We start from the raw sequence: 12,469 nt of genomic DNA on the forward strand, positions 1-12,469 counted from the left end.
GTATCACCCAGAGTGGTAGTTTAACATCAAACTTAAAAAAATACTTTTGCCAAACTCTTAACAGTGCAGTCCTTATTATATGGTTTCTGAAGGTTTTATCTATTTTTTTCTGCATAAAAAGATAAGCATGCCACCCAAAGTACAAGTCCCATCCTTCGACATTCAAAATCCCTTTGTTGGACAAATTAATCCAGTCAGTTATCCACGTTAATGCACAAGAATCATAATAAAGTGTCAAATTTGGTACTCTGAGTCCTCCACGTTCTCTGGTATCTTGAATAATCTTAAATTTAACTCTCGCCTTCTTGCCTTCCCAAATAAAACGATTCAGATCTCTTTGCCATTCTTTCAAGTTAAGTTCATTTTTTAAGATAGGTATCATCTGAAATAAAAAAAGAAACTTGGGCAAAATGTTCATTTTAATGGCCGCTATACGACCCAGCAATGAAAGCTGTAGTTTTTTCCACGTTGATAAGTCCTTTTGTACCAATTTCCACAATCTTTCATAATGTTCATTGCATTGATGACACTATTTAACCATTTCATCCTTTGCCCTTTCCTTCTCCTTTTGCTTTCCATCTTTCCCAACTTTTCCAATGAGTCCTCTCTTCTCATTTGGTGGCCAAAGCATTTGCGCTTCAGCTTCAGTATCTGTCCTTCCAAAGAAGAGTCAGTGTCAATTTCCATTGGGATAGACCGATATAGAATAGAATAGAATAGAATAGAATAGAATAGAATAGAATAGAATAGAATAGAATAGAATAGAATAGAGTAGAGTATTGTAGAGTAGGGTAGAGTAGAGTAGAGTAGAGTAGAGTAGAGTAGAGTAGAGTAGAATTTGATCTCCTTGCAGTCCAACGGACTCCCAAGAGTCTTCTCCAGCACCAACAATTTGAAAGCATCAGTTCTTTGGTGCTCAGCCTTCCTTATGGTCCAACTCTCACTGCCATGCTTTACTACTGGGAAAACTGGGAAAGGGGCATTGGGTAGATTATTTTTTTACATTTTATCAGGTAGCAGCATTTGGCCCATCTGCTTGGGCTCAGAAGCGAAGAAGGGTTGGTTGGATGCTTCGTTCCTCAGAAGGAAGACCACTAGGAAATTCTTGGGGTGTAGACAAAATCAGAAATCAAAAAGAGTCTCAGAAAATGGCAATGTCAAACCCACTTCTATGTTATTGCCAAAACAACTCCATTGACATGTCCAATGCAACTCCCAGGAGTTGAAATTGACTTGAGGATGTCTTTATAATGTCTATTAACCAACCATGATTAAGCAAACCATGATATAGTGCAGTGTGGGAACTAAGTTTTTAAACTGAAAGAGTTTTCCTCTTTCTCAAGCAGAGATGTTTTCTGTCCCATGCTATCCAATCTTTTTAACTTGGAGGAACTTTTGACCTTGAGCCTAGCATTCCAAGAAAGGTGAAGGAGGAGAACATAAATCTGGGCTGAAATTAACTTGACCAGGCGTGGCAGTGGAATCTGAGTCATTAAAAAAAAGTCCTTTCTAATGGCTTTTTTTTCCAATAATCTCATTTCTGTTTTTTATTTCATAACAGTCTTTATAGCAGCTGGCTGTCTGCCATGATATGAATCTAAATGTCACTAATTTTATGATGACTTTGCCCATATTTTACATCTGAACATTTAAGGATTTTCTTTTCTCCTTTGGGCAAGAATCAGAAATGGTTAGGAAATCATATTGCCCACATATTTAATGCCAAACCTAGAGATTTATTTCCTTTGCCCTTTCTTCTTCCCCCTTCCCCTTCCCTTTCCCCTTCTTCTCCTCCACCTGTTCATCCCTCTTTCTTCTCTTCCTTGAAAACACAAGTATCTTCATGTCTATGAAGATTCTCAGTCATCCAGGTCATGGTTGTCCCAAAGGTGCTTTCTCAAAAGGAAACTGGACTTTCTTTGCTTTTCCTTGAGGATGTTTCACTTCCTCAGTGAGAAGCAAAACAACTTCAAGGAAAAACAAAGAAAGTCCATTTGCCATTTGAAAAAGTACTTTTACAACTAGCAGCTTCAGGAAGAGAAAAAAAAACGAGAAAAAGTATACAACATGTAGAGAAAGTCAAAGTAATGAAAAGAATGGAATGCCTGGAACATAATCTTCCTTTGATTTATAGCCTCTCTCAAATTAGAAACATTTTTCCAAGTTACTGAATGAAAACCACATTTTGGTCCATGTGGCAACTTTAGCCAGTGTATTACTTTGCTGTGGTGCCAATAATTGGTGGGTTGGTTATGGTCAGCTCATCAAATCCTTGACCTTGGAACACAATGACACTTTTACCAGGTTCAAGAAAAGCCATGTTTGTGTATTCCACATTAGTGTGGAGTGCGGTGGAATCTCATTAGTGTCAAACAGGGTCATCTGTTTTTAGCATTTTGGCTAACCACTGTGATATTTTCCACTCGGGTGTTGTAAGTTGCTATCTGTATTCTACCTCATTGCCTTAATATGTTCCTGAATTGATGTCCAAATCCCGTAAGAAGATGACATTTCAATTTATTTCAGAAATTTCAGTACAGCTATTGTGATCTCATCAAATTAGTGCTCCACACTATGGCATGTCCAAGATCAGCAAAGCATGTCACTGGGCAACTAACCAGAACTAGAAATCATAAATAGAACTTGGTGCCATTAAATTGGATTTGATGTGATGTCTAAATCATTAGACAGTAGCTGCTGGCCACTGCTTTCGGCATCCTGAGATTGTTACATTATAAAAAAATAGGAGGAGAACTGGGTAGATACAAAATTGAAGAATTGCATTAGATGTGCAATTAAATTTTTTTGGGGAAAGACAGACTGACTTTGAAGATTGGATCTATTGTATTTAATCAAACAATAACTGATAAGAGATGGTATTAAGAAACAAATAAGGATATTTGATCCAGGACCCATCAGAGTTAATTTTGGGGATGATTTGGGATAGTTAAGAAGCCATGGTAAATTTTCTACGAGTTGATTACAATAGCAGATTGTTAACAGAGGGTTTTGGAATTTTAATCTTGTCTTTTTTATTATTGCTGTTCTTCCTATTAACAATTTTGTTATTAATATAGTATGTAGATGACAGGTTAAGAATTTGTATATAGAATTAGTAGTTTAATAATTTAACATTATTTTGGCTTGTTTTGGGAGACTAATATTGTTGTAATATATAAATCAGCATTCAACCAGGGAGGACAAGGTGTGTATATGTATTAGTCTTTTTTTAGTGCACCTTTTTCTTTTTAATGTCTTGCTTGTTCTATTTTTTTCTTTTTGTTTGTTTTTTAAAAATATTATGGTGCTTTATATTTTTACTTTTTTGAATAAAATAAAAATGGTTAAGAAAATGGGTAAATATCTGGCTTGCAAAAATATGTATGGGGTCCTTAGAGATCTCTGAGTTTGGTGGTTTTCTTACAGACATTTCATTATCAAACTAGGTAACATCATTAGTGCACTGATGATGTTACCTAGTTTGGTAATGAAATGTCTGCAAGAAAACTATCAAGCTCAGAAGCACCAAGGACCCCACATTTCAACCCTGAGCTATAAATATTCTCTTCTATCAGTACCTACATTTGGTTTTGTTCTTCTTTGAAACATAAACACACATTAGTAGCATTAGCAAGAGTAATAGCACTTAGACTTATATACCACTTCGTAGTGCTTTACAGCCCTCTCTAAGCGGTTTACAGAGTCAGCATATTGACCCCAAACAATCTGGGTCCTCATTTTACTGACCTTGTAAGGATGGAAGGCATGAGCTCTTCTTCTTCTTGTGCCATATCTGTTATTGGACGTTGGCGATCATGTTGGCGATCATGTTTTTATCAGCAGCCGCACGAAAAAGTACTGCTGAGTTTTGTCCAAACCAGTCCCTTAGATTTTGAAGCCATGATGTTCTTCTTCTGCCTGGTGAGCTGGTGAGAATCAAACTGCCAAACTGCAGTCAGCCAGCAGTCAGCAAAAGTAGCCTGCAGTACTGCATTCTAACCACTACACCACTACGGCTTATAAAATTAAGCCAATTCCCTCTCATCCAACATATCATGGGAAATGTTGTGGAGTTAACCAAACTGTATCTTTCCTAAGATCTATACATCACTTTGGAGAATCTTCTATAACAGAGGTCTCCAATCTTTCCAGCTGAGTGGACCGGTGGAGACAACAACAGCGAGATGGGGGTGGATAGCTGCAGACGCGTACATGTGTGCATACCACTTTCACAAATACAGCTTTGCGCTTGTAAGCATACACATACACTCACCGACTACTTCCAAGGCCCGGTTCCAAAGGGGCTGTGACCCAGCATTGGGTCGTGGACCAGAGGTTGGGGACCCCTTTTCTATAATGTCTAGGGACCTCTGCAAGTCTTAAGATGCTATATAACTCCAAATCTCCAAACACCAAAATCCCCAAATAAGATGAATAGTGACAGGTCTGAACATTTTGGTCCCTTTTCCTCAAGGGGTGCCTCAGGGTCTATCACAGTGACCATTCACCTCTGTTTGAGCAAATCCTAATCATAAGCTATTTGCCAATGTAACTTAATTGATCAATTTAAACAATGTCCAAGTGTCAGATAAACATTTTTTGATTAGCTGGGAACTAAACTTAATTTTTTTTTATCGCAAGAAATCACAGAGGGTGGGACAAAGATACAAAAAAAAAGGCCAGACCATACCTTGTGAGAGTGAATCCTTTCAAAGATTTCTGCCTCTTTCAAGATATGCTAACATATTCCTTTCTTTCCTTTCTCAAAAGGATGGGAAGCCCTCCAACAGATTCTTATTAGTCAAGAGCCCTGGTGGCACAGTGGTTAGAATGCAGTATTGCAGGCTAATTCTGCCCACTGCCAGGAGTTTGATCCTGACAGGCTCAAGCCTTGACTCAGCCTTCCATCCTTCCCAGGTTGGTAAAATGAGGATCCAGATTGTTGCGGACAATATGCTGGCATTTATAAACCACTCAGTGAGTGCTGTAAACTAAACCACTAAATGGTGGTATATAAGTCAAAGTGCTATTGCTATTGCTATCATGGTGGATTTGGAGAACCTCAAAAAGAAGATAGAGAAGTTCTTTGAATATATACTGTGAATTAGTCACTCAAGCTTCTTGCATTTGGTCATTGTTTTCACTTCTCCTTCTAGAAGAATTGAAGGCACCACTGGAAGAATACGTCAACAAGAGATATCCAGGCCTGGTGAAGGTAGTCCGTAACCAGAAAAGAGAAGGTTTGATCCGAGCTCGCATTGAAGGCTGGAAAGTGGCCTCAGGGCAGATCACAGGCTTCTTTGATGCACATGTGGAATTCACCGCAGGCTGGTAGGTGACCATGTAAGATGTGCTGTTATAATTCTTCACTGTCAGCTCATTTATATCTCTTTCACAATTCTTTTTTTATTGAATTGAAGGGGACGAAAAGGAAACAAAATTTCAGTCTACATTTCAAATGTGACAAGACAATATCTTGACAAAAGGTTACTGCTCTTGAGTGCGTTTTTGTTTACTTGTGTTTATGTTTTTCCTTTTCTGTTAATAAGATTTTCCAATGCAAGGAATGAGCAATATTGCACAAAAGGGAAAAGAAAAAAAACACACCAATGTTTAAAGTTTGGTAAGATTCAGCCGGTTCGCACCACTTCGGCAGATACTTCACATATTTGAATCCTACCACTGGGTAAGACCACACTTGGAATAGTGCATTCAGTTTTGGTCGTCACAATATTAAAAAAAGATGTTGAAACTCTAGAAAAAGTGCAGAGAAGAGCAACAAAGATGATTAGGGGATAGGAGACTAAAACATAACAAAGAATGGCTGCAGGAATTGGGTATGTCTAGTTTAATGAAAGCAATGATAGCAGTGTTCCAATATCTCAGGGGCTGCCACAAAGAACAGAGGATCAACCTGTTCTCCAAAGCACCTGAAGGCAGGACAAGAAGCAATGGATGGAAACTAATCAAGGAGAGGAGCAACCTAGAACTAAGGAAAAAATTCCTGACAGTGAGAACAATTAATCAGTGGAATGACTTGCCTCCAGAAGTTGTGGGTGCTCCAATACGGGAGGTTTTTAAGAAGAGATTGGACACCCATTTGTCTGAAATGGTATAAGGTCCACTGCTTAAGCAGGAGCTTGCGCTAGAAGACATCCAAGATCCCTTCCAACTGTTATTTTGTTATTCTTTTATTTTCAGTGAGAGATATTAACTACCTTAGCACACTTGAAGGAAAGTTCTTTGGGAACATTTTATTTCTTTTTCATATTTCTAGGCTGCCCATCTTTCTCAACATTGCATCCAGCAAATTCAAAGCTGCACCCAGTCAGTTCATAAAACCTTCCCGTCAAAAGAAGCACTAATAGCAAAGGACTTCCACCTCCATGTCCCTGTGGGAATAAATATGAAAAACCTCTGTGAAAACCATGTCTCTGCTCTCTCCTTTGCTTAAGGTCTACAAATCTGAATTACAAGTAGTCCTCAACGTACAACCACAACTGAGCCCAACATTTCTGTTGCTAACCAAGGCAGTTATTAAGTGAGTTTTGCCCCACTTTATGACCTTCCTTGCCACAGTTGTTAAGCAAATCACTGCAGCAATTAAATTAGTAACATGGTTAAGTGAATCTTACTTCTCTACTGACTTTGCTTTTCAGAAGGTCACAAAAAGGGATCACATGATCCCAGGACACTTCAACCAACATAATTACATGCCAGTTGCCAAGCGTCCGAAGTTTGATCATGTGACCATGGAGATGCTGCAGTGGTCATAAGTGTGAAAACAGGCATAAGTCAATTTTTTTTCAGTTCTCTTGTAACTTTGGACAGCCACTAAATGAATGGTTCTAAGTCGAGGACTACCTGTGTTCTGTAATTCATTAGGGCTTGCAGAGTTTGTAGGCAAAGTATACCAGTATAATTGTCCTAATCAATTGGTGTGTCTAAGAGCTAAAAAGGCATTTGTGCATTTCAAAGGATCCGAAAATACAGTATCAAAATCCTAGGAGATTCTGAGACAAAGCATTCAAACACTTGGTATGCAGAGCAACTGCACAACAATAATATGATTTTTGCATGGAAAATATTGCACTTTTGAAGCTAGACATAGCTTCTTCTGCACTTTGAGAATTGCAAATGCCACGTCTTAAAAAAGTAGCCTAACCATATATCAAACGAGAGTTCAAGAATGGCACAAAAATGACTGACAAAGCAGTTCAAGGATTCTGAACAGAAAGCCTTCATCTCCCCCTTAAGCTTTTATCTAAAACCCGTCATAGGTTTCCTGGCTGTTTTAGATTATTTCACTATGACAAGTCATAAAATGTGTAAAATCGGATTTAATGCAAGAGCAGAGAATCCCAACATTTTCAGAGAAGCTGTGAGAGGAAGAGTTTGCAGTTGACTGGAATAGGACACAGGAAGGAAGCGGCAATTGAAATGGAAGCACGTCACTGTGCCTGACTGAAAAAAATGTTGCTGTGCTGGTCCAATATATAGCCATCTGGTCAGAGTATATAGCTAGCTTAGGAATTAAGAACTGTGTGTAGAGCAAGTAGCATTTTAAGGGTTAAAATGCTGTCCCCTTAAGGGTGGCCTTCTGGGAAATGTAGTTTTAGTTGTTACCTGGTTATATCTGTGTTCTAATTGGCCACTGGGAGGGTCTTGTGTTTTTATTACGGGATATTCTGTTTACGTGCCAGTCTATCATCTCTCCATGAATCCTAGCCACAAGGGCTGGGAGTTCCATAGAATGGAGAAATCTATTGTCCTTTTACCTACATGATGGGTCCAGATTACAATCTATATTCTAGAGGAACTTCTACAATAACTGTGAGTTAATGTCTTGAGGATGTCTGGAATAAAGTAATTTGTATGATTTATCCGTGGAGTTGATTCTGCCTGTTTCAAGTGAAATCCAGCAATCTCTTTGCATGAGACAAGAAAGTTGCATATTGATCAGGACAATCCCCTCCTTTTTTTTAACAGCAATTTTATAATGAAGCATATGGGATGGGGAAAGAAATGCAGCTTTCAAGAAGTTTTTAAGAAGAGATCGGACTTTTAACTTTTAAGTTAGAACAGCCCAATAGCATCTGTGGCAAGCTACAGTGCTGCCAAAATTGTAACGTTTGATGACACCATCGCACAAATCCTGTCTTTCCAAAATTGCATCACAATGTCTGATATCAGGTATCAAGTATCAAGATCACGTGAAATGTTAGTACCCTTTTATACTGTACTGGTAATTCCACACTTGAAACACTACATCCAGTTGTGGCCACAGATATTGAGAGTCTAGAACAGTGATGGCGAACCTTTTAGAGACCGAGTGCCCAAACTGCAACCTAAAGCCCACTTATTTATCGCTGGGTGCCAGGTGGGCATGGCCCACTGGGTGGGCATGGATGTGGTGGTCATGGCAGATTGGGTGGGTGTGGCCAAGGTGGGCATGGTCACCTCAATGTTGCTCATGGGGAGGGATGCCCGTGGGAGGTGGGCAGGGTTGGGGGAAATCCAGGGGGTCTCTGGCAGGTGGGGCAGTAGGCAGGAGGCTCGTCCTGCAGGGTGAGGCGAGGCAGGGTGGGGGTGCCATTGCCATCGGGCAAGGCAAGGGCCAGGGCAGCTGCTGCCTGACATCATTGGCCCCCGCACACAGAGGCCAGTGAGCACATGGGGGCCGACGGTGTCCATCAGCAGCCACAGCCTGCTGGCCTCTCAACTGGTGCACTCTGGGGCTCCGCAGCCCATTGCCAGCAGTTCAAAGAAGCCACCCCTGAGCTGGATGGCTGGCCGACAGCTGAGGAGGCGATGCAGTGGGTCATGTCCGGGAAAAGGAGAGCATGCGAGGCCAGGAGGGACGGGACAGGGGGGAGGGGAACCAGCCATGCCGGGATGCATCCGGCCACGTGGGACCTCGGCGAATTAGCAGGCGGCTGGTTGAAGAGGGACAGTTGCCATCTCCAGGGCATGATGCACATGCCCACAGAGAGGGCTATGAGTGCCGCCTCTGGCACCCATCCCATAGGTTCGCCATCACTGGTCTAGAAAGAGTGCAGAGAAGAACAACAAAGATGATTAAGAGGCTGGAGGCTAAGGCGTACAGTCAACGGTTACAGGAATTGAGTGTGTCTAGTCTAATGAAGTGAAAAACTAGGTGTGACATACTAGCAGTCTTTCAATATTTGAGAAGCTGTCCCAGAGAAGAAAGACTCAACTTACTCTCCAAAGCACCTGAGGGCAAGACTAGAAGCAATGGGTGGAAACTAATCAAGAAGAGAAGCAACCTAGAATTAAGGAGACATTTCCTGACAGTAAGAGCAATTAATCCGTAGAAGGGCTTGCCTCCAGCAATTGTGGGTGGTCCCTCACTGGAGATTAATAAGAAGAGATTGGACAGCCATTTGCCCTGAATGGTACAGAGTCTCCTATTTAAGCAGGGGTTGGACTAGAAAACCTCCAAGGTCCCTTCCTACTCTGTTATTCTGTATTCTAGTCTGTGTTCCAGTTCTAGGAAAGGTTGCAATTGGCATATAAGAAGGAGTGATTCAAAACTCCTTACTTGTTCCTCAAGCATGTTTTGTAAGTCTAAGTGTGCTCCCAAGTCGCAAACCAGCTGCACCCAGCAGAATGCCACCTTATGCTTTTAGGGAGCACCAAATAGTTATACATCAGGTTACCTCTTGTATATCGTTCTATTCCTGGGCACAATCACCATGACAACCATTTTGCAAGAACACCCACGCTTGACTCAAAATTCCAAAGGTGCCTATGACCCTCAAGATTTTTTTTTTACTCTTTTGGAAAGAACATAGATAAGGGAGAAGCATATAAGAGGCACATGCCAGAATACCAGAATAACAGAGTTGGAAGGGACCCTGGAGGCCTTCTAGTCCAACCCCCTGCTCAAGCAAGAAACTGTATACCATTTCAGGCAAGTGGTTATCCAGTCTCTTCTTAAAAACCTCCAGTGTTGGAACACCCATAACTTCTGGAGGCAAGTCGTTTCACTGATTAATTGTTGTAACTGTCAGGTAAGGTGTGATATTAGATGTGGTGTAGAGAATATGGGTAGAGTAGTGCTAGGAGGAAATTACATCTCAGGAATGGCCACTCCCAGGAGAATGGAGATGCTTTAAGTAGTATCCTTGGCTTGGATCCTGTATGACTTCTGTGTCTGTTTCAGTTCTTGGTGGGCAAGCTAACATCACCATTAACCAACAACATACTAGGATCAACATTAGGTGTTTCAAATACTTGATTCCTTGAAATCCTATTGTCCTTGTTCAAATTTTGGATAAGATTCAGTTTCAGAAACATATTTGGTACCTTGGAAAGTGATATGGGCAGCATATAAATTTAGAAGACAAATAAAGGGTTCCATGATGGGAAGCCACCCTCTCTCAATCTCTCTTAGTATCCTAAACATAGCTAGTATTCTGAGTAAGAACAAGGACCTTCAACAAGAGGCAACGTTCAAGCATTGATCAGATCCAGGAGTAGAAGCCCGGCAAGTCCTCCCCTTAATGGTTTGCTCATTTCTCCTTGTCTCTAAGATCAGCTTTAAGTGCTTTACAAATGTTTTCTTCTTCTTTCTTTCTGTGGATAATAATGGGTGGACTTTATTACTATGAGAATATTCTTCCTAGTCAATGAGAGGAAGCTGCTGCTGTTATTGCTATTGATTGACATATTGATTTGGTGTTTATATTTTTGTTATACAATGCATAGTATTGAAGTATTTAAACTACTTAGATTTTAGTTAGGGGTATGAATGAAGCAACTTATAACTCCTAGTAATTAATAATAGAGATCCAGTCTTGGTGTAGCATAAAGGCACTAGTCTTTAGCATGCAGAAGGCTATGAGTTGTAATCCTATCTTGAACACAAAGCCAACTAAGTGTCTTGAGTCAACCCCACTCTCTCAGTGCTACGGAGAAGACAACCACTTGGCAATCACTTCTAAAAATGTTGCCAGGAAAATTGCTTGGAATTGTCCAGGCACTTACCAATAAGGAAGACTGATTTAAAGGCATAAACAAATAAGTAACTATTAGAAGAAATTGTGACCCGTTCTGAGCTAGGTTTTCAAAACAGGACAAATGCTTAAAACAGAGATGGAGTTGATTTGACAGCAAAATAGACAGTTTAACAATTGAAGGTGGCCACAAATTAAAAGAAAAGTTTGGTCACACTTATGGAAAGGTCCATCTTTTGTTGTAGAAGTGTGTGAATGTACTCTGTTTCTCCCCCACCCCACCCCCCAAAAAATATGCTGGGTCCAGTAGAGAGGAAATGCAGATTCTCACCCTGCAGGGTTTTGCAATCTTTATGTCATGGTTCCGACAGATGAAACCCTTCAAAAGAACTTCGAGACATTGTTTACCTTAAAGAATCTTTTATTCGAGAAACAAAGTATTAGCACTACATAGTCGAAACCAAAAACTAAATTCCCCTCCCCTGGATACAAAGTAACAAAACACAATTCCCTCCTCCAATAAACAGTCATAAATCACATTCCCCAATTAGCTTGAAGCTCAGACTTTCTCCCCAGCTCTACAGCCCACCAAAACTCTATCAACTCTGGGGCCAATGACCTTGGCTTCCCACAGCTGAGTTATTATTGCTATGACTAGCTGGACTCTCGTCCACATTCCCCCTCCCAGCATCAACTAACTCAAAAAGCAATAATGAAAAATGGCTGCATTTCCATCTGTTGTCAAAGCAAGAACATCCGATGTTAGCAGCGTTGACACTTTGCCTTTTGAGAGTCCAGACATTGACTCTGGGTGATAGATTTGCAGTTGGGGGAAGCCTATTGTGTATGCAAAACATTTTCATATTTTGAAGGGATTGTCTTTAGTTTTAATTAAGTTGCTGGTTTCCAATTCTAGCTAAAGGCATGCTTAGTTTCAGTGAAACTCTTTTGTTTTATTGTCTAGGGTTCGCTGATGAGATAGAGATGGCCAGGTTTAGTGAGTGGCATGGATGGCAAAGGTCATATGGAGGTTTTTCTTCTCATGTTACCTCAATATTCCAACCAGGAGATTTACCAGCCTCCTACAAAAGTACCAAATACTAACAGATGAAAATTTGTAAGAGAAGGAGTGGCAAAACCTGTGGGCAGAATCAAAAGAGGGATCAGCATAGAATCCCTACATAGCCATAAATGAACTAAGTCCAATTCCCTTTGAATTCCATTGGCCCTTATCTAATTCCAAACAGGTGCTAACTATTAGTTAGGTGCTAACTGTTCCAATATCTCAGGGGCTGTCACAAAGAAGAGGGAGTCAAGCTATTCTCCAAGGTGCCTGAAGGCAGGACAAGAAGCAACGGATGGAAACTGATCAAGGAGAGAAGCAACTTAGAACTAAGGAGAAACTTCCTGACAGTTAGAACAATTAACCAATGGAACAACCTGCCTCCAGAAGCGGTGACTGCTCCAACACTGGAAGTTTTTAAGAAAAG

General features: G+C 40.6%; 1 protein-coding gene across 1 annotated transcript in view; it reads left to right on the top strand.

Annotated features, from left to right (window-relative positions):
- GALNT17 (polypeptide N-acetylgalactosaminyltransferase 17) overlaps nucleotides 1–12,469 on the top strand; it is a gene marked incomplete at both ends in the record, with an annotated part of 169,641 nt that overhangs the window by 41,671 nt on the left and 115,501 nt on the right. The window contains one exon of the mRNA XM_015823963.1: nucleotides 5,157–5,331. Within this exon, the coding sequence (XP_015679449.1) occupies nucleotides 5,157–5,331 (175 nt within the window). The remainder of the gene's footprint in view (nucleotides 1–5,156; nucleotides 5,332–12,469) is intronic.

Source organism: Protobothrops mucrosquamatus, unplaced genomic scaffold (assembly GCF_001527695.2).
Source record: "Protobothrops mucrosquamatus isolate PMUCROS unplaced genomic scaffold, P.Mucros_1.0 scaffold2059, whole genome shotgun sequence".
Taxonomy (NCBI): Eukaryota; Metazoa; Chordata; class Lepidosauria; order Squamata; family Viperidae; genus Protobothrops; species Protobothrops mucrosquamatus.